The 22,408-nt window shown below is 36.2% G+C and overlaps 3 protein-coding genes across 6 annotated transcripts; all 3 read right to left on the bottom strand.

Annotated features, from left to right (window-relative positions):
- Positions 1–1,712: 1,712 nt before the first annotated feature.
- LOC124294696 (insulin-degrading enzyme-like) lies at positions 1,713–10,223 on the bottom strand. Its single transcript, XM_046741226.1, has 15 exons — positions 10,088–10,223; positions 8,022–8,149; positions 7,755–7,921; positions 7,167–7,667; positions 6,882–7,078; positions 4,995–5,243; positions 4,458–4,850; positions 4,256–4,365; positions 3,849–3,993; positions 3,591–3,701; positions 3,357–3,477; positions 3,043–3,249; positions 2,660–2,952; positions 2,302–2,511; positions 1,713–2,178 (listed from the first exon to the last, which is right to left on the bottom strand). The coding sequence occupies exons 2-15, from the start codon at positions 8,078–8,080 to the stop codon at positions 1,945–1,947; spliced, it is 2,997 nt and encodes a 998-aa protein (XP_046597182.1). The 5' UTR covers positions 8,081–8,149; positions 10,088–10,223; the 3' UTR covers positions 1,713–1,944.
- Positions 10,224–11,699: 1,476 nt separating this feature from the next.
- On the bottom strand, positions 11,700–18,126 carry LOC107217952 (insulin-degrading enzyme). Of its 3 annotated transcripts, XM_046741225.1 has the most exons (15): positions 18,033–18,048; positions 17,878–17,930; positions 16,819–17,018; positions 16,251–16,751; positions 15,915–16,117; positions 15,474–15,722; positions 14,978–15,370; positions 14,777–14,886; positions 14,405–14,549; positions 14,167–14,277; positions 13,916–14,036; positions 13,371–13,577; positions 12,982–13,274; positions 12,659–12,868; positions 11,700–12,549 (listed from the first exon to the last, which is right to left on the bottom strand). In XM_046741225.1, the coding sequence occupies exons 3-15, from the start codon at positions 16,988–16,990 to the stop codon at positions 12,301–12,303; spliced, it is 2,964 nt and encodes a 987-aa protein (XP_046597181.1). In that variant the 5' UTR covers positions 16,991–17,018; positions 17,878–17,930; positions 18,033–18,048; the 3' UTR covers positions 11,700–12,300. The 3 variants fall into 3 exon arrangements, with proteins under 3 accessions (XP_046597181.1, XP_015511157.2, XP_046597180.1); XM_015655671.2 differs by having other exon boundaries at positions 17,878–18,126; XM_046741224.1 differs by lacking the exons at positions 17,878–17,930; positions 18,033–18,048 and adding an exon at positions 17,154–17,645.
- Positions 18,127–18,253: 127 nt separating this feature from the next.
- On the bottom strand, positions 18,254–22,368 carry LOC107217953 (T-complex protein 1 subunit eta). Of its 2 annotated transcripts, none has more exons than XM_015655674.2 (6): positions 21,925–22,368; positions 20,771–21,031; positions 20,164–20,493; positions 19,604–20,076; positions 19,247–19,516; positions 18,254–19,092 (listed from the first exon to the last, which is right to left on the bottom strand). In XM_015655674.2, the coding sequence occupies exons 1-6, from the start codon at positions 21,925–21,927 to the stop codon at positions 18,801–18,803; spliced, it is 1,629 nt and encodes a 542-aa protein (XP_015511160.1). In that variant the 5' UTR covers positions 21,928–22,368; the 3' UTR covers positions 18,254–18,800. The 2 variants fall into 2 exon arrangements, with proteins under 2 accessions (XP_015511160.1, XP_015511161.1); XM_015655675.2 differs by lacking the exon at positions 21,925–22,368 and adding an exon at positions 21,687–21,888.
- Positions 22,369–22,408: the final 40 nt, after the last annotated feature.

Below are 22,408 nucleotides of genomic sequence, written 5' to 3'. Positions count from 1 at the left end.
ACAGTACTATCATATAAATGTGCACATGTGTTTTTATTTTTCACTTTCAATGTGATAACCTGAGAGTGGAGATCAACTTATGTGATGGGGCGGTGAACCAACACATGTTTCTTGATAACATTGCGCATCTATTTAGCGGTGGTCGAGTTGCTGGATCCTTGCTTCGTGTGTTCCTAGTGTGTAGAAATCATCATATACGCATAATGATCGTGAAGAGTAAAGTGGTACCACCGATTTTATGTTATCTCCTCGCAATGAAACAGTTCAATATGCAAATCAGCGCAAGTCTGATGCCAATATCACGCCAACTAACATTTGCGTAGAACACACGGAATATTCGCTTATAGACGTGTACATACATGCGCAGACACTTGACAAGATAAAGTGGTCACTTTCGATCCAATCCTCCCAATAATTATTCAGTTCTCCATTTATTCAAGGTATCGAAATTTTAATGCGGATTTCGATCAATCAGCTGGCTTATACTCTGCAAATCACCGTTGCAATTAGCGAATCGGTTCATGTTCGACCAAGTTCAGAGACCCAAATAGCTGTCATACTTTATTAGAAGCAGAGAACACTCGTTAAATATTTTTACACATATGCAGTTAATAGCAAAGAATACAGGATTCAGTAATTTTCATATCGTTTCCTACCACGTTGGTTGAAGAATATCAACCAAATTATAAACGGGATATACTGTAAGTTCGGCTTTCAATTCATATGATGAAAAGACAGAAACGAAATATTCAAGGAGTTGTACCTTGTTAGGATTTTTCAAAATTGATTTGTTTTATTTCGTTTTCAATAAATAAATACATTCAAGTATATGCACAGAAAATTTCACATCGACGTTACGTGCAGATTTGCAAAGATACCCCGGAGCGTTTGAAAATGCTTGTGACACTGAACGCTTTTTTCTTAAAACTATATGTTCAAAGTCGGAGTGAGCAACATTTCTGGGAAACGGCTGACCCGATCAGTCTCAAATTTTTACACAACCTTTGTGAACATATTTTTCAGTCCTTGATCGAAGGTTTTTTCTCGTCGATTAATATTTTCCATTTTACAGACAAATTAAGGGGACATTTTTTATGGAAAATCGATTTTTGTTTGAAAAGCTGCTGTTTTTCTAAAAATTAATGTTTTGCTTATTCCTTCGATCGAAGACTGGACAATACCTTGTATTATCTAAATCGTTTTTGTTTTTTCATATTGGACGATCCAGTCCAGAGTTATCTTGCTCACCGCAAGACGCCTGTTTTTTTTAGAGATGCTCCCGGAGATCGGCTATAGCAGCTTTAAAAAGCATTTTTTTACAATTAAAAAATATCAGGACGAAGTTCAATGTTACCCCAATGTGTATATAAATTTTTACATCATCAAATTAAAATGTCACTCCATGAGAAATCTTTGTAAAATCGCCTTTTTTCGGCCTTCTGATTGGGTATAACTGGGTAAATATGATTTAACGGTCATGCTCGTTATTTCCACAAAATTACGTACTATTTTATTAAATCTTATCTAAAAATATGATATATCTATAAAAATGACTCTCAGAGATATGAAAATTGCTCTGAACTCGTCAGATTCGCTCACCGCGGTTATTCTCATAGAAATGAATTATCGTTAGTACGGATCACTGCAAGTATGAGTTACCAATCCCAGATATGTGAAGTCGAAAAATTAACATATATACCAGTGGCACATATGTACATATCTCATTATATGGATAAAATAATGGATTTGTCAATCCTTTTTTCTATTTGAAAATCTGTCACATTGCACAAAATGGGATTGGTGAACAATCGTTTTATAATACAATTATTTCATAGTTCAGTCCATTCGAACTAATGCCCTATTGTTTAATAAAATTTGTCTCGGATGCCCGTATCCGGTGCATCGTATCCATTATACTTAATACAGTTATAATTTACGTTTCCTTCAAATTTTCTTTGGTACATCAATAAATGGCTTTACCAAAGGATACGACGCTTGGGTTGAACGAAACATCGCTGCGTCATTAATTCTACGAACGGTATTTATACGTGATTCCGAGGATGGAGGTGATCTATTTTCCGGGACGTTGATCGTTGTATGTCCAGCTCCGCCTTCAGCCATTGAAACTACATGTACCGAAAGTTTACATCTAGTCGAAGCTGAATTCGTAAGGACATCCTAAAAATTGAAAAGAAACACTTGTGGTTATTCATGGTAAATTATTTATTATAACGTAAATTTATTTTTAAATAAGACGACACCGCAATATGTTAAATAAAACGTCGAAATACTCGTGCACACCTTATAAAATTTGATAACCATTTCTTTCGTTACAGTTCTCATGTAGGATACTTCCATGTTAGCCCTGTCGAAATTGTATCGTTGCTCCCATATTTCAGACCAGAACAAACTCGTCAGAGTGCCCAGCATTGTCGGTTTCTCCAATTTTTTCGTAGCTAAGGAGTCTTTGTGACTTGAGAATTCTTCTTCCGGCATATCAACTAACTGGTTCTGAAAGTGAGAGTAATCGAAAGTACGAAGGAATTCAAATTCTGCAAATGCATTGGAAGTATACACCCAAAAATTCGAGTTTAACGATAGTTCAAAAGAAGCTTGAAAATACAAGCAAATCGCGTTTAACGCGATCCAGGAAACTTACCAACATCGCTTCCAAAAATGCTTCTATTCTTTGATCAACATACTGAGGATGTTTGTCACTTTGCACAGTAAATTTCAGACCTTGCGCACCATTTATTCGTCGTACACTGATGTAGACGATGTAGCCAAGCTGTTCTTTGGTTCTAATGGTATCAAAGTAGGGTTCAAATATTATTTGATTCAGGAGCTCCGAGAGTACGTTCGACTCTATCGTCTCAACACCACATTGGTAGTACACTTGGACGCAGGAACTTTTGTGAAATCTATTACCGACATCGTAAAGAAAGTTACAACCTGAAACATTGTAAATGAAAGTCAAAGTATAGTAGAGAAACAATTTTAACAACAAATAGAGAAAGTCCAACTCATTGATGTTGCACTTACCATCATCTAATTTCACATGTTGACATCGAATTAATTGTCGTGGTAGTAGCGGTGAGAATTGTGGCAACGCGTTGATCAATTTAAATTCAAATATTTTGACCATATCTAACGCTTCCGACTTGGTCACGTTTCCATGTATTAAACATTCAATGTGCACCTTACTTAGCATCTGTTTTATATAATGTTGTAAGTTTTCCGCTGTCAATACTGAAAGCATAGAAATTTTGGCGATCAATACTCAAACTTGGACGCAAGTCTGTAGGATTCAGCCCTTTACGCAGCTGGGTATAACATGAAACTCGCGTGTTACTTACGTGAAGTTGATTTCAGCAAATCATCTGCGGTCCATTTAGTCTCTGACAACAAAACCCCCATATGGTAGTCAGCACGATCGTAAGGCTGGTCAGCTTTCATATTTTTCAGATTCCTAATATACTGAAACCAACACGGTGAGGAATAAATCCATTGAGCATCACAGTATGTAAGTAATACCCACATCACATGATGGTACAAGAGAAATCGTCGTTCTCGCGACATCTTATACTTACACTTTCTTTAAAGGTTTGGAATAGACGCGGATTTACTTTAAAATTGGCCATCTCATCAATGATTTTCTCGAGCAAAATTCGCTGTTTGTCGTTATAGCCCTCGATTGTTAACTAAAGAAAGCATATAATCATTGCATTGCGTAAAATGGCGATATACCTCGTGATATACCTATGTACGTGTATATTCACCTAAAGGTATTGTCTATGATGATCAAAAGAATATAAGGAGCATATTTAACGTCAACTGTAGATACTCACGGTCATTCCGTAATCGTTATGACTAAGAGACCAACAGAGTCCTGCAAGACGGGCAGCATAAGTATATTCGTTCAATGAATCGTAGAACAGGTCCACGAATATGTATCCCAGATTGCAATTAACTGGATCGATGCTTGTGAAAGAACTGAAAATATATATCATGCTCCTAACTGATGTTAAAGTTTTATTTAGTGGAATTTTTAGATCTTTGAATGACAATTCTAATGTTAGATTGAAGTCATGATAAAAATCAGATCAACAGATCAAATGCTAATTAACCACATTGGTCAGAATTTTTCAATCTATTCACATATGGGGTAAATAGTTACAAATGCATTGTCTAAATTCTGCAACTTGATGCGGACAATCACATCAAGACTTTGTATAAAATCAAATAAATTGCTCACCTAACAAAATTGAATCTAAGATTAGCTTTAGGCAAGAGAAATTCATCATCTTGCTTGAACCAAACTCGCATCAGCGCTGTGTCTTCAATAATTACTGGGAATTTGTTCGCCTGTAAAGCCAATTGTAATATTTCATCAGATCGTCGAAAGATTTCGCTGATAAAAGTAAATTATTAACTAATCGAAGAAGCTTGGTACTTACGTCAGGCTCTCGTGGCTTTAGCTCAAAATTTGTTGGTATGAATTCGTTTTCAGCTGGAAGTCGTAGGATCCCGCTCAGACCTGCATCCCTCCAGTCCACAACAATGTCATGTGGTATTTTTTCCATCATATACTCGGTTCCATACCAGGTTTCCGTTTCATTAGTCATATTCTTACACCACCGAGCTACGACAGAGATTCTAACGTATCTTGAAGTCAGATAAGTCAGTAGTTCCTCAATCAAGTCCGGATTCCATTCGTTGGACAACCGAGGTCCTGTCAAGACTTCCCGCGCGGGGTATTCTCGCAAACAACGTACAGTTGAGTTGACTAAATCACAAGGTGACGATTTCTCTTCGTAACGGAAATTTATATTCCGCATTTTTTTGCATTCCTACAATAAACGTATACAACATGTATAATAAGGGATCAGATTGCTTTATAGCCAGACAATCAAACGAACATACTGATAAGAAAGCGAGTTAATAAAAACGTGGTAAAAATAGAAGCCCCGTATAATTGATTAATGAGTACTCACTTCAAAAATCCACGGAATAGGACCTTCTTCTTTCATCAAATTAATGTATTGAAACGTCAACCAGACAATATCACTGACGTTTTTTAGTCCATTTTCCGTTAGGTCAAGATTGATGTTAAAAAACTTGAAACCTCTAGCTCCTCTTCCATATTCAGCTTGTAAGGAATTACTCCAATTATAGGTTTTCAACGCAGACAACAGAGAACCTTTACCTTCATGTCCAAGAAGATGCGAGATATAATGCACCGACTAGCAATGAGAATAAAAACAGTTCAGACGACATTATCTAATTTATTATTTTATAGATAATATCATTGCGAAAGGTTGACCTGAACTTTAAAATTAACTACAATGGCGGAAGCTTATCGATTTGTTTGTATCTGGGGTAGTCCAGACGATAGTACATGTTATCTAAAAATAAATTGAAGAAAAGTTGCGGCCAAATGTTACAATCCAATAACATGTACATTGATGTGCAAAAACAAACGTAGCTCCTTAACGACCACCGGGCCCATTTGGCGTCGGGTATAAAAAAGTTTTCTTTTTAGTCAATGAAAATTCAGAAATAAATTCAAATTTTTCGGAAACTGACAGGGTGGCCACTCAATTCCGCTAACGGAATTCCCTGACATTTCCCGGTTTTCCCTGATTAAAATCATTATTTTTCCCTAACATTTTGATGGACAATTTGTGCAGAAACCACTAAAAACCATAGTAACCTAGGTAAAGTATGGCTCAATATATTAAAGTTATAAAAGTTTTTAAAAATTGTTCATTCCGTTCATTATGATTTTTGAAAGTTGACAAAAACTGAAAGTTTCCATTTGCTTGGTCTTGTTAAGTATATATTTAAGAAGGAGCTCCAAGAAGCGAAATATTTTTAGAGCTATTATTTGAAGATTTATGCTGTTTGCAATGAAAATCGAGGTTCGAAGAATTATGACTAATTAACGAATGTGTAACTTTTTGAAGTATAAATTTTAAAATTTTTTCCCAACGGGACATTTTTCTTTCAAGCGATAAGAATACACCACAATTTATCCAAATTTTGAAATTGACATTCAATACAGCAAAACAATTATTTTATGCGGTGTACTGTCTAGACGCGGCGCGTCTATGCCGTAACAGTTGCGCAGAGCCCTATGTTCAGCGTTAAATTAAAATTACTAATACCGAAGACAGAATTCCGGGTGCTTGTAATTTTTTATTGGATATTTCCTCCTCTTTAAGAATGTTTTTAAAATTTTCGCTAGCGCTTTTACTTTTTGAGTTATTGCCAAAAATCTGAGGCTTCGTTTTTTCTAGACTACTAGGCGTCGGTGAACTTGCGTCTCCACACGCAGTGACGGCCGTAGATGAATCAAACCGATGTCTGGTCGTACTATTGAATTCATGTGACAATCAGCAACTAAGCTTATAATCGTCAATAAGAAAAGAAGAAAAATTGTGACGATGCGGTGATAGCATCTCAATTTTATGGACAAAGCTTTTGAAATCCGTGAGTTCCATAAAAATTCCCTGACATTTCCCGGTTTTCCAGACGGGTGGCCACCCTGAAACTTGCTTTGCGAGAAAAAACGATTTTCATACATTTTTCGTTTAATACAATGGTTTACGATTTCCAGAACATTCTGAACATATTATTTTCGACCAATATATACAAAAACACATTGTTTTCCCGTTTACAACTTTGCCCTAAGTGGACAGTTTTCGAGTAGTGGAAAATGATATCTAAAATATCCACTCTTAAACGGCAGGTGAAAATAATTTGAATATGCACCTTTGGTGGAGTAGAAGTAAAAAATAAATCGGTGACCAATTGTTCACGTTAATTCGGACTAACCTATATATTATATACACACAAATCGCCTAATCAACTAAACTCACTGTAGAGCTGAAATATTCTCCCATGTCCGGTAACGGGAACATTATGCTCAGATATCTGACATCCTTTATGGGTACGGCATACACTCTTGTTTGAAGATCAGAGAATGGATGGTCGATCCAGGTTGTTAAATGAACATTAAAATTTTCCAGATTAGTAAAATATGTAGTAACTAGAGCTTCCAATTCATCGAGACTTTCTAAAAAAATGTTCATTCGTTAGAACAAGCCCAATTAATTGTACATTAAATTGTAAATTGTGCAGTAAAAATATTACTATTCTCTGACCTTTTCCAATTACGCTGAGCGACATGATGCTGGCTGAATACCACGTTTCGTGAAATTTCAACAGTTCGTCTCTGATGTTGATATCAAGCCACCTCGGAATTGTGCCCAACGTCTCCTTATTTCCCGTTCCAAATTTCGAGTACGGGTGCATGGGATTTGCCAATGATTTATGTAACTGCGTAATTCGCCATTTATCGTCCATTAGGTTTGATTCATGCTCAAGATCAATAACATTCAATTCCCTCTCGATGGCTGACTCGGTGAACAATGGGTTCAGAAAAATCTGAGAAAACCGGTCCAAGGCCCCGGGTAAATTTTCGGGGTTTACATCAAAGTAGTAATTGGTGAAATCTTCGCCGGTAGATGCGTTACATGTTCCACCATGGTCGTAGATGTATTTCGTATAACCATTCTCCGCTGGATATGCCTCTGTTCCAAGAAAAAGCATGTGCTCGCAAAAGTGTGCCAGACCTGGTAATTGTATGGGGTCATTCATACTTCCTGAAATGAGTACAAAGTTGCTGCGATGAGGTGAGTGAATTAATTGGAAATGAAAAAATTTTCACGGGTTATACGAGTATAACTTACCGACTTCAACGCTGAGAGATGCAGCGCTTTTGTCAGTCGTTGAATCGCTTATCAGTAGTACCCTCATATCATTCGGTAATATCAGACCTCTGTAAAGTCTTTTGTCGTTCGGAGATTTGATTATATCATTAAAGCGTATTCGATCGTTTATCCCGAGCAACCTTTGTCTTGAAACGCATTCAATTATAACCAATAATTAATGAATGAGTACTTGGTGAAAGATACGGTGTTTGTAAATTTAAAAAAAAAATACAAATATTCACTAACTGGGAGTAAATAGCCGTTTTCCTTCGACTGGTATTGATACTTTGACGTAGTTTCTCCATAATTGCAATCCGATCAGAAGTGGACAATATGAAAATATCTGGGATAGGTGTCGTGAAGTAACAGGAAATCTGGAAGAACACGAAACCTGTTGTGTACACGGAAATTAAGCTCATCATGTAAGCTTAAAGTGCGAGGAGAACACGTTAATCTACGCCGAATTTGTGAAACTACCGAAGATCATATCAGCACCTCACTTAGTTAGAGAATTGAAGTAATATTTGATGGATAGTAACCATCTGCGTACAAGGTTTGACGTGGTAGAGAAATATCCAGGGTACGCGTAATCACGTATTTAAAATACACCAAGTGTATTTCTCAGCAAAATAACCAAGTTTGGAGTCCTTACGATTACGATTACGTGACCGATGTTTTAAATAAAATTGTTCTGAGGAGGGCTCCCATCAGGGCTGAAACGTTAACACAATGAAAAGAAGTGTTTTGATGTCTCGACCTTCATATCCAAGAATAATATTATCCAACAATTCACCAAGGTCAAGGAAAAAATCGTCTTCATTATGTCTAACGTTGCTGCTCCGAAAATGATCGCGAGCATTGAAATCCCCAATAAGTAAAGTGACAAAAAAATTTAAACTCATAATCGGCTTTTCCATACCGAGAAATTTGATGAGGAGTTTGTAAGAAATCGAAAGGACAAATTGTTTTGGATCTACAAGACAATTTAAAAATGAACAATCATGTACATTTTCGGATATGTAATTCTGTTTAAAAAAAATCCATGGATATTTATATACGCAGCTGCAGTAGAAATGTCATAATAAAAGTTTTATCTGTAATTTTGTATGTAACTTATTTCACCAATATGATACACATGTATGAAATTTGAAAAAACAAATTTCTGCAATATTTCAGAAATATTTTAGTTCTTACGCAATGAATGGCGGAGACTCGGACATTGCTGTAACATTACGCAATATAAGCGCAATCATTGCCAATGTTGCAAAGTTATGTTGCTGCAAAGTCTCGATGCTGTATGGGATGATAATATCAACATTGCTGTGCTGCCACAGCCATGTCTCAATTAAACGTACGATATTGAAATTCTTTTCATAAGGCAGATTTTACCAACGTGTGAGAATTAAACTGTCCTTTTTTGTAGTACTATTTAAAATTTCATACGAGTAGCTTTCAGAGCAATAAATTAGTGACTTGACGATATTTTTCCGCTAGACACGAATGATTCTCAACATATTTTCTCCGAATAAATTTTAACGTAAAGCATGCAGGCCTTTTCCTATAAAAGCTACCTATTTCCCACACCATTTGGCTCATGTATACCAGAATTCATAAAATTTAATTCGAGCATAATTATGACATTCAAGTTCGCCCTGTGCTGCAACGTAACATGGCCAATGTACCGTGAGATATATCGAGCCCAAACATAGAAACAAGCCACCTCAACGCCTACACATAGGCAACCAGGTGTTACAATTTCGATCCTGAGACGGCAAATTGTAACTCCGATTGCCTCTCTGTAGGCGCCGAGGTAGCTTGTTTCCATGTTTAGGCCAGGCTGGCTAGGCAGACCGGCACTTTTATCCTGTTTACAAGGTTATCACCTTGATCGGTAGGTCAGAACGTCCCGCGAAAACATGAACCTAAAGTAATCTTATGTTATGATGATCACCTAACGTAGTGATATTAATCACAAAAGGTATGTAAGCACTCTAAAAACTATAAAAGTTTTTCTGAACTCTGTACACATAAACACACCCTACTTTCTACAGCAAATCTGTGGACAAAAAACTATTTTATTAGTAATTTCATTCTTATATCTGAGGAATGATTGTTAAAATTATGACATACAGTTAGACACTCGCACAAAAGATATATTTCCAGCAGCACAATCTGCAGTTACCAAAAATATACCAAAGTTGGTATATTTAACATGTTTGAAAATCCGGCACGCTTTTAAAGTTATATCGTGATCGTGTAAACTGTACACACACAATTCATGAATAAAAACAAGTAAATCCAAATGAACTTACTAGGAACAAACTATAGGCTTATACCACTACTTCGAAATGATTAAAGTGTTTTCAAATATCCGCGAGAAAACTCGGAAAGCAATAATCGTACAATTGTATCGCATGATGTTTCCTGTACAGAGTAATTTGACGACTGTCACTGCCAACCAACACCGAGTACACTCGACTGATATCCTGATTGTGAGACTAATCCTTAACCATTGTGAACATCATCCTTCTCCCAACATGTCGTCAAACTGAAAAAGAAAGAGTTAGTGTCATCACTTTCTTGACTTCCATGAATAATAATCGTACCTATAAATTTGACTGAATTTTTCTCTCCCGTGGAGGAAAAATAGCTGTTACACAGCCTGGTGTATGACACATCATTACGTTATTTCGAAACCTCATAAAAAGTAACACTGGACGTACCCGTGCACCCAAAAATATAAATTGGTTACGCACTTAATTATCGACATTCAAAATTTGGAAAAGATTTTCAAACTTTTTCGACTGAAAATCACTTCCTTCTCGGTGAATTTTTTCAAACGTCTGCCGTATTAGTTTTTTTTTTTTTACACTGTGAGCCAGGCTCGCAGCGTAAGAGTTTACTCCGAAAGACAAAAGGTATAGCTAATAATGTGCAGTTATATGCAATTGTATTATTAAAACGTTTTTTGTGTCCAAGGAAAGATTTTTCATGCAAATAACGGTTAATGCTATTATTTCCGACCAATTCCCGTTGCATCAACTCAATTTTCTGGTTAACTGTCTACCTAGTGTAACGAACTGTCCGGAATCATTTTTTCCTCATTTGAATCATGCTAGCTTCAAGCAATTGGAAGTTTCAAGCTTCGAATTGGTTTTTCAGGATATTTTTCTTTGCAAACTCTGGTTTAGTTTGTTCAGTCATGACATTTTGATTAAGAAATTGCTCGAATAACAAAATACTCCAGTATTATTTATTAAACTTATGATGTATAATTCTAATTTCAATTTAACGGCTACGACCGTTAAGAGAAAGTCTCTGTTTTAACACAACGATCAACTGACTTTAGAAGGAATTAATTGTATACTGGAGAAGGAAATGGTTTCAGAAGCACAGAGTTACACGTAACAACGACCATTTCTTGACTTAAACTTTTTTGTTACTTTTTTTCTGCAGAGTTTGGTCAAATTCACGTTAATGGGTATACTTTGCGGGTCATAATACTGCTTCAATTGATTCCAGATTAACCTCATTAACGACCATTTTCTGTTTTGCCCGAGGAAACAGGACCTGATCCGTGTTTATGTGCCGCAACCTCAGTCAAAGAAATGACCCAAATAGAGTTGAAAACTGGGCAATTCAAAGCCCATCTTTTTTTTAATCGAATAGATATCAATTGCAATTATCAGGCTAGCAGTACGATGGTTCAGACGCGGGAGAAAAATCAAATTTATTTAGCTCTATTAGAACCAGGTACGACTTCCGAAAAATGAATAATTGTAATACGCACACAGCTGAAGACAGAGAATAGTGCTCGTCCATTTTGCTCCGAGATCATAGAAGCAGCTGTGACAATATTTTGAAACTATAGTTTGGTTTTTTCGTTGGCACACAACATGAATGGTTCTGTTGATAACGAAAGAATTATAATTTTGTAATGACGTTCTTTATTTGAAAATTCATTAGCGATTGAATCGCTCACTGCTACTACAAAAATAATCAAATATTCTATTGCACTTTATTTACTGCACGTATGTAGAATGTATGTACCAAGTGACTGCCGATGAATTTGGAAATTTTTTCAAAGTTTGCTTCCTGTTATCATTTTCAAACGTGTAACAGTGATTGAGGTGCAAATTACAAATTATTACCAATTCGGGTGTAACATAAACAAATTGCATGCATATTAATCATGGATACACGTAGATATCTAATTTTCTAACGCAACGGTTGATTTATGACATAATTTTTCTGTTTGAAAGTTTTTCTTTGAAATCGTGAACAAATTTCCCTGTCGTATTGGAAAAAAAAAAAGGGACTAGTGACCAATAATTCCATATCGTAATCGTTCAGTCAAGGCTGTTGGATCGATGTGATTAGATAATACTCAAGGCTATGGCATATAGACCTAAGATAAGAAAAGTTTATGCCTCTCCTAAAATACATGTCACGACTCTATCAATTCATAACATTTTAAAGACCTAGGCGTGGAGCATCACATGTACTTAATCACTGTACCCGAACATTATAACTTCGATCTTCGCCCTTTTCTGGGTATATCAATGAATGGCTGCAGTAGAGGATATAATGCCTGGCTAGATTTAAATGACATCACGTCCTTAATTCTATGGGGTGTATTTGGACTGGTTTCCGTAGAGGGGGTTGATCCTTCCTCTGCAACGTTTGCCTCTGCATGTCCAGCACCACCTTCCACCATTGAAACTACATGGACTGAAAGCTTGTGTCTACTTGGGGATGAACTGTGTATAGCGTCCTAAAATATAAAGTACGTAACGCTATTTGTAGCTATACATCTGTAAATCATTTTTTAACACGAGATAATACAGTGATACTGATTAAATCGGCAAGAACGAGAAACATACCTTATAAAATTGAATGACCATTTCTTTCGTTATAGTTCTCATGTAGGATACTTCGATGTTAGCTTTATCGAAATTGTATTGTTGTGTTGAGATTTCGGACCAAAACAAAGCCGATAAAGTGCTCATCATTTTTGGTTTCTCCAATCTTTTTATAGCCAGAGCCTCTTTGTGTCTGTGAAATTCTTCTTCTGACATATCAACTAGCTGCCCCTGGAAAAGCAAAAAAATCGGATGTACACAGGAATTTGAATAATAAGTAACAAAACAACCAAAGATCAGTTTGAAACGACAAACAAATGTTAATTTTAATCCAGGAAACTCACCAACATCGACTGCAAAAAGGCTTCTATTCTTTGTTCAACATGCTGGGGATGCTTGTGACTTTGCACAATGATTCTCAGACCTTGCGCACCGTTTGTTCTTCTTATTCCACTAAATACGATGTAGCCAAGCTGTTCTTTTGTCCGCAAAGTATTAAAGCAGGGTTCAGTTATAATTTGGACCAATAACTCTAGAAGCATGTTTGATTCTGTTGCCTGAAGATGACATTGGTAGTATACTTCGGCACATGAACTTCTGTGTAATTTGTTCTCGATCTCGTAAAGGAAGTGACAACCTGAAATTTAGTAATTCAAATTAATACGTCATGCATTTTATTATCTACTAATTTGCAATTACCAAACTATACTGGACTGACAGCTATTACACTTACCATCGTCTAATCTCACTTCCCGGTGTAAAACTAATTGTCGAGGCAATAACGGTGTAACTTGCGGCAACGTATTAGTCAATCTTGATTCAACAAGTTTGACAATATCTAATGCTTCCGACTTGGTCACGTTTCCATGGATTAAACATTCAATATGCATTTTTCCTAGAATTTGTGGTATAAATTGTTGAACCCTTTCCACTGTCACATCTGAAATCATAATGTTTTGTGAACGTTAATATTTAATTACGTTGCTTGAAACTTACTTTTCATTAGCTTATACAGATCAGTGTTGGTTGGGAGCATCCAATTACGTTCCATAACTAATTACATTCGAAGTACTAATTACAAATGTAATGTAACGAAAGTGTAATTTGAACGAAATCAATTACAAATTAAAAAAGTAATTTAAAATTGATTTCGATTTAATTACAAATAAGTTATAATTTGTATTTAATTAATTACAAAAATACGCCCAACAACGCTACAGATATACTGTAGTTCAGTCTTTAATGTAATCACATAAATGAAATTTCCATCTTACTCACGTGAAGTTGCATCTAACAGTTCATCCTTGGTCCAAACAGTTTCTGCTAGCAAAACTGCCAAATAATAAACGGCATGTTGATAGGGTTGCTCAGCATCAAAATTTTTCAGGCCTCTAATATACTAAAACCAACACGGTGAAAAATATATTCACAGAAAATCAACATGCCTGCAATACCAGCACTGATAATATTCTTACTGGTTATCGAATAGTGTTATAAACAAAAAATTTATCATATAATGATCTACTTACATTTTCTTTTATAATGTCAAATCGTTGCACATCAATTCTAAAACTGACCATTCGATCAATAATTTTCTCGAGCAAAACGTGTTGTTTGTCATTATAGCCTCCAATTGCTAGCTGGATGAAAAAATAACTAGTCTAATGATGTGTTGGTAAAATAGCATAAGCTTGTCACCACCGACACAAAATACAAAAAAAGTGCAATGGCAATTTGCATAACATATCACATCAATTAATTACTCACAATCATTCCATATTTGCTATTACTAAGTTCCCATTTCAATCCTGCAAGATCAGCCGCATAGGCATATTCGTTTAACGAATCACAAAACAGCTGCACAAACATGTAGGCTAGATTGCAACTTACTGGATCCATATACGCTAAAGGACTGAAAATATATGTTATGCTAAAAACTGATATTAAAGTTTTCTTTACTGGAATTTTTAGATTGAAGTCACAATACAAATCAGATCAAATACTAATTAATCACATTGGTCAGAATTTTTCAATCGATTCATATATGAAGTAGGTAGGTACATATGCATTGTCTAAATTCTGCAGCTTAATGCGGATATTCACATCAAGATTTTGTATAAAATCAAATAAATTGCTCACCTAACAAAGTCGAAGCTAAGATTAGCTTTAGGCAAGAGAAATTCATCATCTTGCTTGAACCAAACTCGCATTAGCGCTGTATCTTCAATAATTACTGGGAATTTGTTTGCCTGTAAGACCAATTGTAATATTTCATCATGTCGTCAAAGATTTCGCTGATAAAAGTAAATTAATAACTAACCAAACAAGCTTGGTACTTACGTCAGGCTCTTGTGGCTTTAGCTCAAAATTTGCTGGTATGAATTCGTTTTTAGCTGGAAGTCGTAGATCCGAGCTTAGACCTGCATTCCGCCATTTCTCAATAATGTCATTTGGTATTTTTTCTTTCATATACCGAGTTCCATACCAGGTTTCCTTTTCATTAGCAATGTCCTCATACTGCTGCGCTACGACAGAGATTCTAACATTTTCTGGAGTCAGATAACCCAGAACCATCTCAATTAACTCTGGCTTCCATTCCCTCAACAGCCGAGGCCCTGTCAATATTTCTTGCATAGGATACTCTTGCAAACAATGTACAGTTGAATTTACCCAACTACGTGGTGATGACTTTTCTTTGAAACGGAAGTTCATTGCAGCTATATCTTTGCATTCCTATAACAAATATCAATGCATAAAGTGTGAAGAACGATAAACGAGAGATGTTATTAGTAATCAGGAATAAAAACTTTCCAACGATGAATTAATGAACTCTTACTTCAAATATCCATGATACGGGACCTTCTTTTTTCATCAAATTAATGTATTGAAAAGTTAGTGTGACAATGTCATCGATGTGTTTGATACCCTCTTCAGTTAGATCAACATAGGTACCAAAAAAACCAAAACCTCTGGCTGCCTGCCGTTGTCCGGATACCAAAGAATTACTCCAACCTTTAGCTTTTAATGCAGACAATAGCGAACCCTCACCCTCATGCCCAAGGAGATGTGAAATATAATTGGCTGGCTAAGAACGAAATATTACAAATTATCTTATCGGACAATATCGCGATGATATGACTGTGCAAATTAGCATCAACTTACTATTAGTATGTAAAAATATTTTATGTGTATTTAGATATGCTACTCTAATAAATAATAATATAACTAGTATGCTAATTGCCAATTCAGCCAATGAGTACTTAATTCAACAACTTACTGCAGATCTGAAATGTTCACGTAAATCAGGTATCGGAAATGTCATGTTCAGATTTCTCACATCTTTGATGGGTACAATATACCATCTTGTTTGAAAGTTCTCCTTAGAAAATGGGTGTTCATCCCAAGTCGGTACATCGACGTCAAGATTTTCGACATTAGAAAATAGTTTAGTAACTAAGGTTTCCAATTCATCAAGACTTTCTACAGAAGTAACATTTCGTAAATATAAAGTCTATTTCTTGGTTCATTGAAATGCTTGAAAAATAATATTACTCAATCTTTTAGGGTAGTATTAGGGTTGCAAAAACACCGTAAGGTGAAAAAAATAACTGACCTTTTCCAAGTACACTTAGCGACATGATATTGGCTGAATACCACTCTTTGTGAAATTTCAACAATTCATCCCTGACATTGATACCATTTTTCTTAGGAATTACATCCAATGTCTCTTTATTTCCTGTTCCAAATTTCGAGTATGCATGATTTGGATTTGCAGATGATTTTTCCAACTGATCCATTCGCCAAGTGTCATTGCTTATATTTTTCTCATGCTCAAGATTAACAGCATTCAATTCCCTCTCGGTAGCTGTCTCAGTGAACAATGGTTTCAGAAAGAACTGAGAAAACCTATCCAAGGCTCCAGACAAGCTTTCTGGAGTCACGTCAAAGTAGTAATTCGTGTGATCTGGGAAAGTAACCGCGTTACTTTGCCCACCATGTTCTGACAGGTATTTTCCATATTCATTTTCAGCTGGAAATTTCTCTGTTCCAAGGAAAAGCATGTGCTCACAGAAGTGGGCCAAACCGGGAAGATCTGCAGGATCGCTCATGCATCCTGAAATTGATCGGTAGATATAGTGACTTAAGTAAAGAGCTACAAGAAAATCAAGTTGATAGCTTACCAACATTAACATCAAGCGATGCAGCACTTTTGTCAGTTGTTGAATCGCTTATGAGTAATACCTTCATTTTGTTGGGTAATATAAGACCCCTATAAAGCCTTTTATCATTCTGGGATTTGCTTATGTCATTAAATCGAATCGTATCATTTGTCTGAACAGGTGATGTTGCCATCGTAGCGGTTACCTCTGACGACTCTCGCCTTAAATAGATGCAATATAATCATTAAATATTTTAATCAATATATGAAAATATTAATGTAAAGATTTGGTAAAACCCTTAAAGGATTGGTAAACAGTTAGTTTTATAGCAAAAAACAGTGCAAATATTTACTAACTTGCATACGGGAGCCTCGTTTGGATTTATATCAACGTTTTGACACAGAGTCTCCGTAATGACTTGTATTTCAATTGATAAAAAAAAAAATTTGTTTACATGACAAATCGATAACAGCTGGCTAATCAACCGACAAATTTCACGAATATCGCTATGAAACTGTCAGGTGCTGCCTACAGACCAGTGCAAACTCGTGCCTTGAATTTATTTCTTCCCGTTTGCACTCATTGATTATAATAACAACACATAAATATTGAATCGCTAAACATAACCCGCGGGGTTAATCGTAATGCAAAAATGCGTCCTCGGAATCAAGCGAGTCAGAAAAGAAGGGAGTCAAGGTCCTAATACCATGACAAAGAACGTGAATAAGTTGGAATGAGCTGAAACACGTTATGGGCGACCAATGTGAATAACCTATTCGAACAACCATTGATCCCGTGCCAACACACAGTGAACAAGTTAAAAGAACTGCCGCGCTATGAAGCTAAATCCACCTTGTACAAATTTTTTAACTATTCAATTTCCAATTGGATAATACGAAGCAGTTTCATTGGTCAGATTAGATCAGATCTAACAGCAGACCCCCAATAATATCGCCATGCATGCAAGTCTGTAGCCACAGACTCTATAAATCTAGGATAGTTGCACATCGCCAAGCCGCACATCTTATAATTTAACCTCTAATTTCTAATTTCTGATACGTATTTAGGTTTAATAAATACCTGATAAATCTCGACGAATGTAGAGAAGCATAGAGCGGCCGATATCTAATCACCTTCAAAGAAAACATTTACTGATTATATTTTATTATTAAGTAGAAATATTAGATTTAAAGACCTCAATTCGTTAACTACCGAACAGTTTTAGATATATTTACTTTGGTTCTACTTATGTCCGCACCTGCAAAGAACCGCGCCAACGGAAAAATTCACAACATATCTCAAAATTGGTTATACAAATATTTTTTACCTATATTGAACAGTATTGAATATCTATATTATTACGTAAAATTATAAAGTATAAGGAGCATTAGTATTAGGGTACATTTTTGTTACTTTTTCCTAGAACGTAGTATTACAATGCAATTAATGAGAATAGTGCATATTAAACTTTTATTTATTGTTTGGCAATAATTATGGTGTGGTACAAACTATAAAAGTAGACGTAATGAACAGTAGTTGCATTTAAAAAACTTGCTAAACGTATCCTACAATCGGTTGGATAGTTGATAGATGAAATCCGTACAGGAAGAATTATTCACCAGGCGATGTGATATTTGTTCAATCGAACAATAAATAAACTCTTGCCAGGTGCCGCGATTGCTGCTAGATTATAGTACTCAAGCAATGAATTTTTGTAACTATTAGTTAAGTGAGAAGGCGGTAATGTTGATTAAGTAGAATACAGCCCCAATGTGATGAAAATTCGAAGATAACACTGCCTCTGCGAAACGTTTATGATTTCTGATCTGATATCGTTGCTCATTCAACACATGTGCACAAACTGTCTTCAAACAACGTTCCTGCTTAAATTGGTAAACTCGATAATGGAATAGATGAACATCTTATTCAGCTAAGATTATGAAACTGTAGTTGCAATTTACCATTTGTTTTTTGTCGACAAGTTTTTGACATAAATGTAATAATTACATAGGTCTTCCCATGCCGCGGCCTACCGGCATTTGAGGTGCATCCCCTCCTCCACTTTTTGGATTTTTAATTGTCTCATCGACAGACAGAATTAGACAAGCAGCCTCGCTCGCGGCCGTCAATGCATTAATTTTTACAATAGCTGGCTCCCATACGCAGGCTTCTAAATTATCTGCTATGTCCTCAGAGTTGATGTCAACACCATACCATTTGTTTCCTTGATGATGTTTCTGCCGTAATTTGTTAAGAATATTCGTCGCATCGAATCCAGCATTGTCGCAAAGTTGTCTACAAGAAAGAAGAGAACAGAATTGTAAATAATGAACAAGTGCAATTCAAACCTAGGAAATTGGGTGTCGGTACATACATACCTAGTTAAATTTCCACATTAGACCATAATCAGTAGGTTGCATTAGGTATAGAATTAAAGCGACCTACATACCTGGGAATAACTTCCAAGGCACGTGCAATTGCTCCAATAAGAAGCTGCTCTTTTCCAGCAATGGTACGCGAATAATCACGAAGGGTGCGTGATAGTTCCATCTCAATAGCACCACCGCCAGCAACAACCGCATCGTTCTTTATTGTACGTCTGACAATCATAATGGCATCGTGAAGGGACCTTTCGGTCTCTTCCAAGAATTGTTCAGCACCTCCTCGTAGGACGAGGGTGCAAGTTTTAGCGTTCAAGCACCCAGCAAAGAAATTGAATCTGAAGAAATAAGAGTAAAAGTTTTTAATGCAACAATGCAAGTGTTTCAATCAAATTTAATCTATACCAATGATAATATTTGCCAACCTCTCTCCACCAATTTGCTTCTCTTCAAAGGATTCACATTTTCCGAGAATAGCGTCGTTTATATCGTGAACAGTCGACATGACTGCACCACCGCAAGCCTTCATGGTTCTCTTCAAATCCTCGTCGGGAACACGGCCAGCACAGAACATGTCTCTGTCTGCAAAGTACTGGGTTGCTACATCTCCTATCGGCAGCTTAGACAGCACAACATTAGCTCCACTTTGGTGGATTTTGTCCAGCTTCTGATACAAAATTTGCCATTCTGCATCGACGATCTTCTGATATTCTGCCACATTGTCCACTCTGACCTCGGCATTATCCCGCTCTGCCTTAAGCTCCAATTCAATATTCAATAAAGCAATTTTACATGGTTTATATGTCTTTGGCTGCATTTCAAAGCCAGCATACGAGAATGTTTTTTTGAAAGCTACACCGGCGACTAGGAGAGAATCTTCCAGAGAACCACCAGCCACCTATAAGTGAGCAACAGTTTAGTTTTGCAACTTTATATAGCCAAGGTTTTCTAGTACACATTTACATATTTTACAGATAATTTTTACCTTCTTAATACCAATCATGTTAAGTGGGAGAAGCTCGTCCAATTGCAGAACAGCATTCACAACCATTTTACTGAAAAAGTCCTTCTGTTGATGAATAAGTTTTGAACTCATTGCAGTGGCAGCACACTTCTCCAACAAAGCTCTGTGCTCTTTGATGTTGGATTTCTCGATTTTAACACTGAGAGAATTAATCTTCTCAATAGCGAGCTGAGTTGCACGTCGAAAGGCTTTGATAATAATTCGAGGATGTACACCTTCCTCTATGAATGGTTTTACCTGCTTCAAGAATTCCCCAGCCAATAGGACAACACTTGTTGTGCCATCTCCGACCTGGTCATGATTAAATTACAACAAATTATAATTTCACATTTTAAATTCCAAAAGAATGACATTTTCAAAGAATATAATCCATCAAATGTAATGTATGAACTCGATTGAAACAATACCGATCCTCAAAGTTATTGCCAGTCTATGAGTTCAGTTTTAGTGTTACTCTCCTTGACGTTGTATGATACAATGCAATCTTTTTAATTATCCATACAGTTTTAACAACAAAGAGGTTTAGTTCCATTTGTCGAAGTATTTTAGTAATTTCACAGATTATTACCTCAGCATCTTGTGACTTAGCTATGTCGACCAATGTTTTTGCCGCAGGATGTACAATGTCCAGCAGTTTCAAAATTGTGGCACCATCGTTTGAAATAGTGCTCTTGCCATTTTGATCTACGATGAGCTTGTCCATACCCCGAGGGCCAAGGGTTGTTCGGACAGCATCCACCACCATTTGGCACGCATTTATGTTCGATATAAGTTGAGGCTTACCCTGGGTCGTATCTGTCCCCTCTTTCAACAGAATTATTTGAGGTTGCTGAAAATAAGAAATATGATACTTAGACAGTTCTACAAAGATTTCAACTTTTGCGGTACTATATCAAGTGCCTGAAATAAATTTGTGTATCGGTTTTGTTACAAGGCCGATAAAATTAATACAATACTATCTTGCCAGTTTAATCGAACGAATCAATTGTAAATTAATGTACCCTCATGAATCTTCCCATCTTTAAGGATTTTTTCAAACACGATGATCAACAAATTTTTTTTGCATTCCTGAGAAACTTGATTGCCAATTACGAAACAAAATTCGTGTAACATCCTAATTTCTTGTTTCGCCTTCAACTGTCAATTTGTACGATTCTTTTGTTTTTTAATCTTCACTTTTTCATAAATTCACCAAATGACTACCCAAGTTATATGGTAATATTTGACACACCCAAATTGTGCGTATATTACCGTGATAATTCAAACAATGAATAAAAGTAAATTAAAATCAACTATCAAACGTGGAACGCCGCCACTAAGTGGTATAAATTATTGTGTTAGATGATTGTTTCTGGAATAGCGGGGGCGGATCAAGATTGCGACGACTATGGACGAAAATAATTCCTTATAAGGTTAGGACGTTGTGGGACTGCGATTGTTTGACAACCCGTCGAATACATTACACGGGACATTTTGCACATTACCATTTTTTGTCAAGAACGGTAAAATCTTCGATGCCAATTTTAATCGTCAATTATTAAGAAAAAGAACAATGATATCAAACAAAACACCGGTTCTTTGACAAACGTATATTTATTAGAAACAGAGTACTGTAATATTAAACACATATATTCTCTACTATTCAATTCACAATATCACAGCACCGCGTTAGGCCTGGGATTTAAGATGCCTGAGTTAGCGCTGGATATAAATACTTCGTACCATTTTGATAATTTCTCGTGACTCCTACAGCACAACGATGGGCGACGTTCCACCCCGTTGGTTACTTCCTAATAAACTGAATCAGCGGAAGAGGGCACGCGATGTTCGAGATCATTCGATGTGCGCGCCTAAATCTGTACACCACTTGAAACTGCATGCATACACAACGGATCTTCTTTCTGTTTTCTATGTGCACATGCGTGGCTAACCACTCTACAATACCAAACCTTTTTGTATGTACATACACGCGATTTCTTAGTTACACAACGTAGCTATGATTAGGCCTAATGTAATTTCCCGCGAAGTACGAGGTAGCGTGGCGGCAGTTTCAAAACGCATTGATACTTTATGCTCGCATATGCACACTATTGGTATGTCTTTATGAAATAAATACATAGATGTAAATTATTATGGTTCTAAATTGTATAATTTATTAACATATCACGAAGAATATGTCGAAAAAAACATAACTGTAATACGTATA

This window comes from Neodiprion lecontei, chromosome 5, assembly GCF_021901455.1.
Source record: "Neodiprion lecontei isolate iyNeoLeco1 chromosome 5, iyNeoLeco1.1, whole genome shotgun sequence".
NCBI lineage: Eukaryota > Metazoa > Arthropoda > Insecta > Hymenoptera > Diprionidae > Neodiprion > Neodiprion lecontei.
Note: the sequence above shows the minus strand (reverse complement) of the source record. Positions and strands in the feature narration are given on the sequence as shown.

What these genes read in the sequence shown, in the direction of transcription:
- LOC124294696 (XM_046741226.1), bottom strand. Translation starts at nt 8,080, where the DNA reads ATGGAGAAACTACGTCAAAGTATCAATACCAGTCGAAGGAAAACGGCT. An exon ending in ATAACGATTACGGAATGACC is followed by an intron (nt 3,702 to 3,848) that starts GTGAGTATCTAC and finishes TGCTTTCTTTAG; the next exon opens with TTAACAATCGAGGGCTATAA. An exon ending in TTTGCTGAAATCAACTTCAC is followed by an intron (nt 3,250 to 3,356) that starts GTAAGTAACACG and finishes CTATGCTTTCAG; the next exon opens with TATTGACAGCGGAAAACTTA.
- LOC107217952 (XM_015655671.2), bottom strand. Translation starts at nt 17,945, where the DNA reads ATGTTTTCTTTGAAGGTGATTAGATATCGGCCGCTCTATGCTTCTCTA. An exon ending in ATCGCTTGATGTTAATGTTG is followed by an intron (nt 16,752 to 16,818) that starts GTAAGCTATCAA and finishes GATCAATTTCAG; the next exon opens with GATGCATGAGCGATCCTGCA. An exon ending in GTGAACATTTCAGATCTGCA is followed by an intron (nt 15,723 to 15,914) that starts GTAAGTTGTTGA and finishes TTTCGTTCTTAG; the next exon opens with CCAGCCAATTATATTTCACA.
- LOC107217953 (XM_015655674.2), bottom strand. An exon ending in AAGCAAATTGGTGGAGAGAG is followed by an intron (nt 19,517 to 19,603) that starts GTTGGCAAATAT and finishes TTATTTCTTCAG; the next exon opens with ATTCAATTTCTTTGCTGGGT. An exon ending in GCCTTGGAAGTTATTCCCAG is followed by an intron (nt 19,093 to 19,246) that starts GTATGTAGGTCG and finishes TCTTTCTTGTAG; the next exon opens with ACAACTTTGCGACAATGCTG.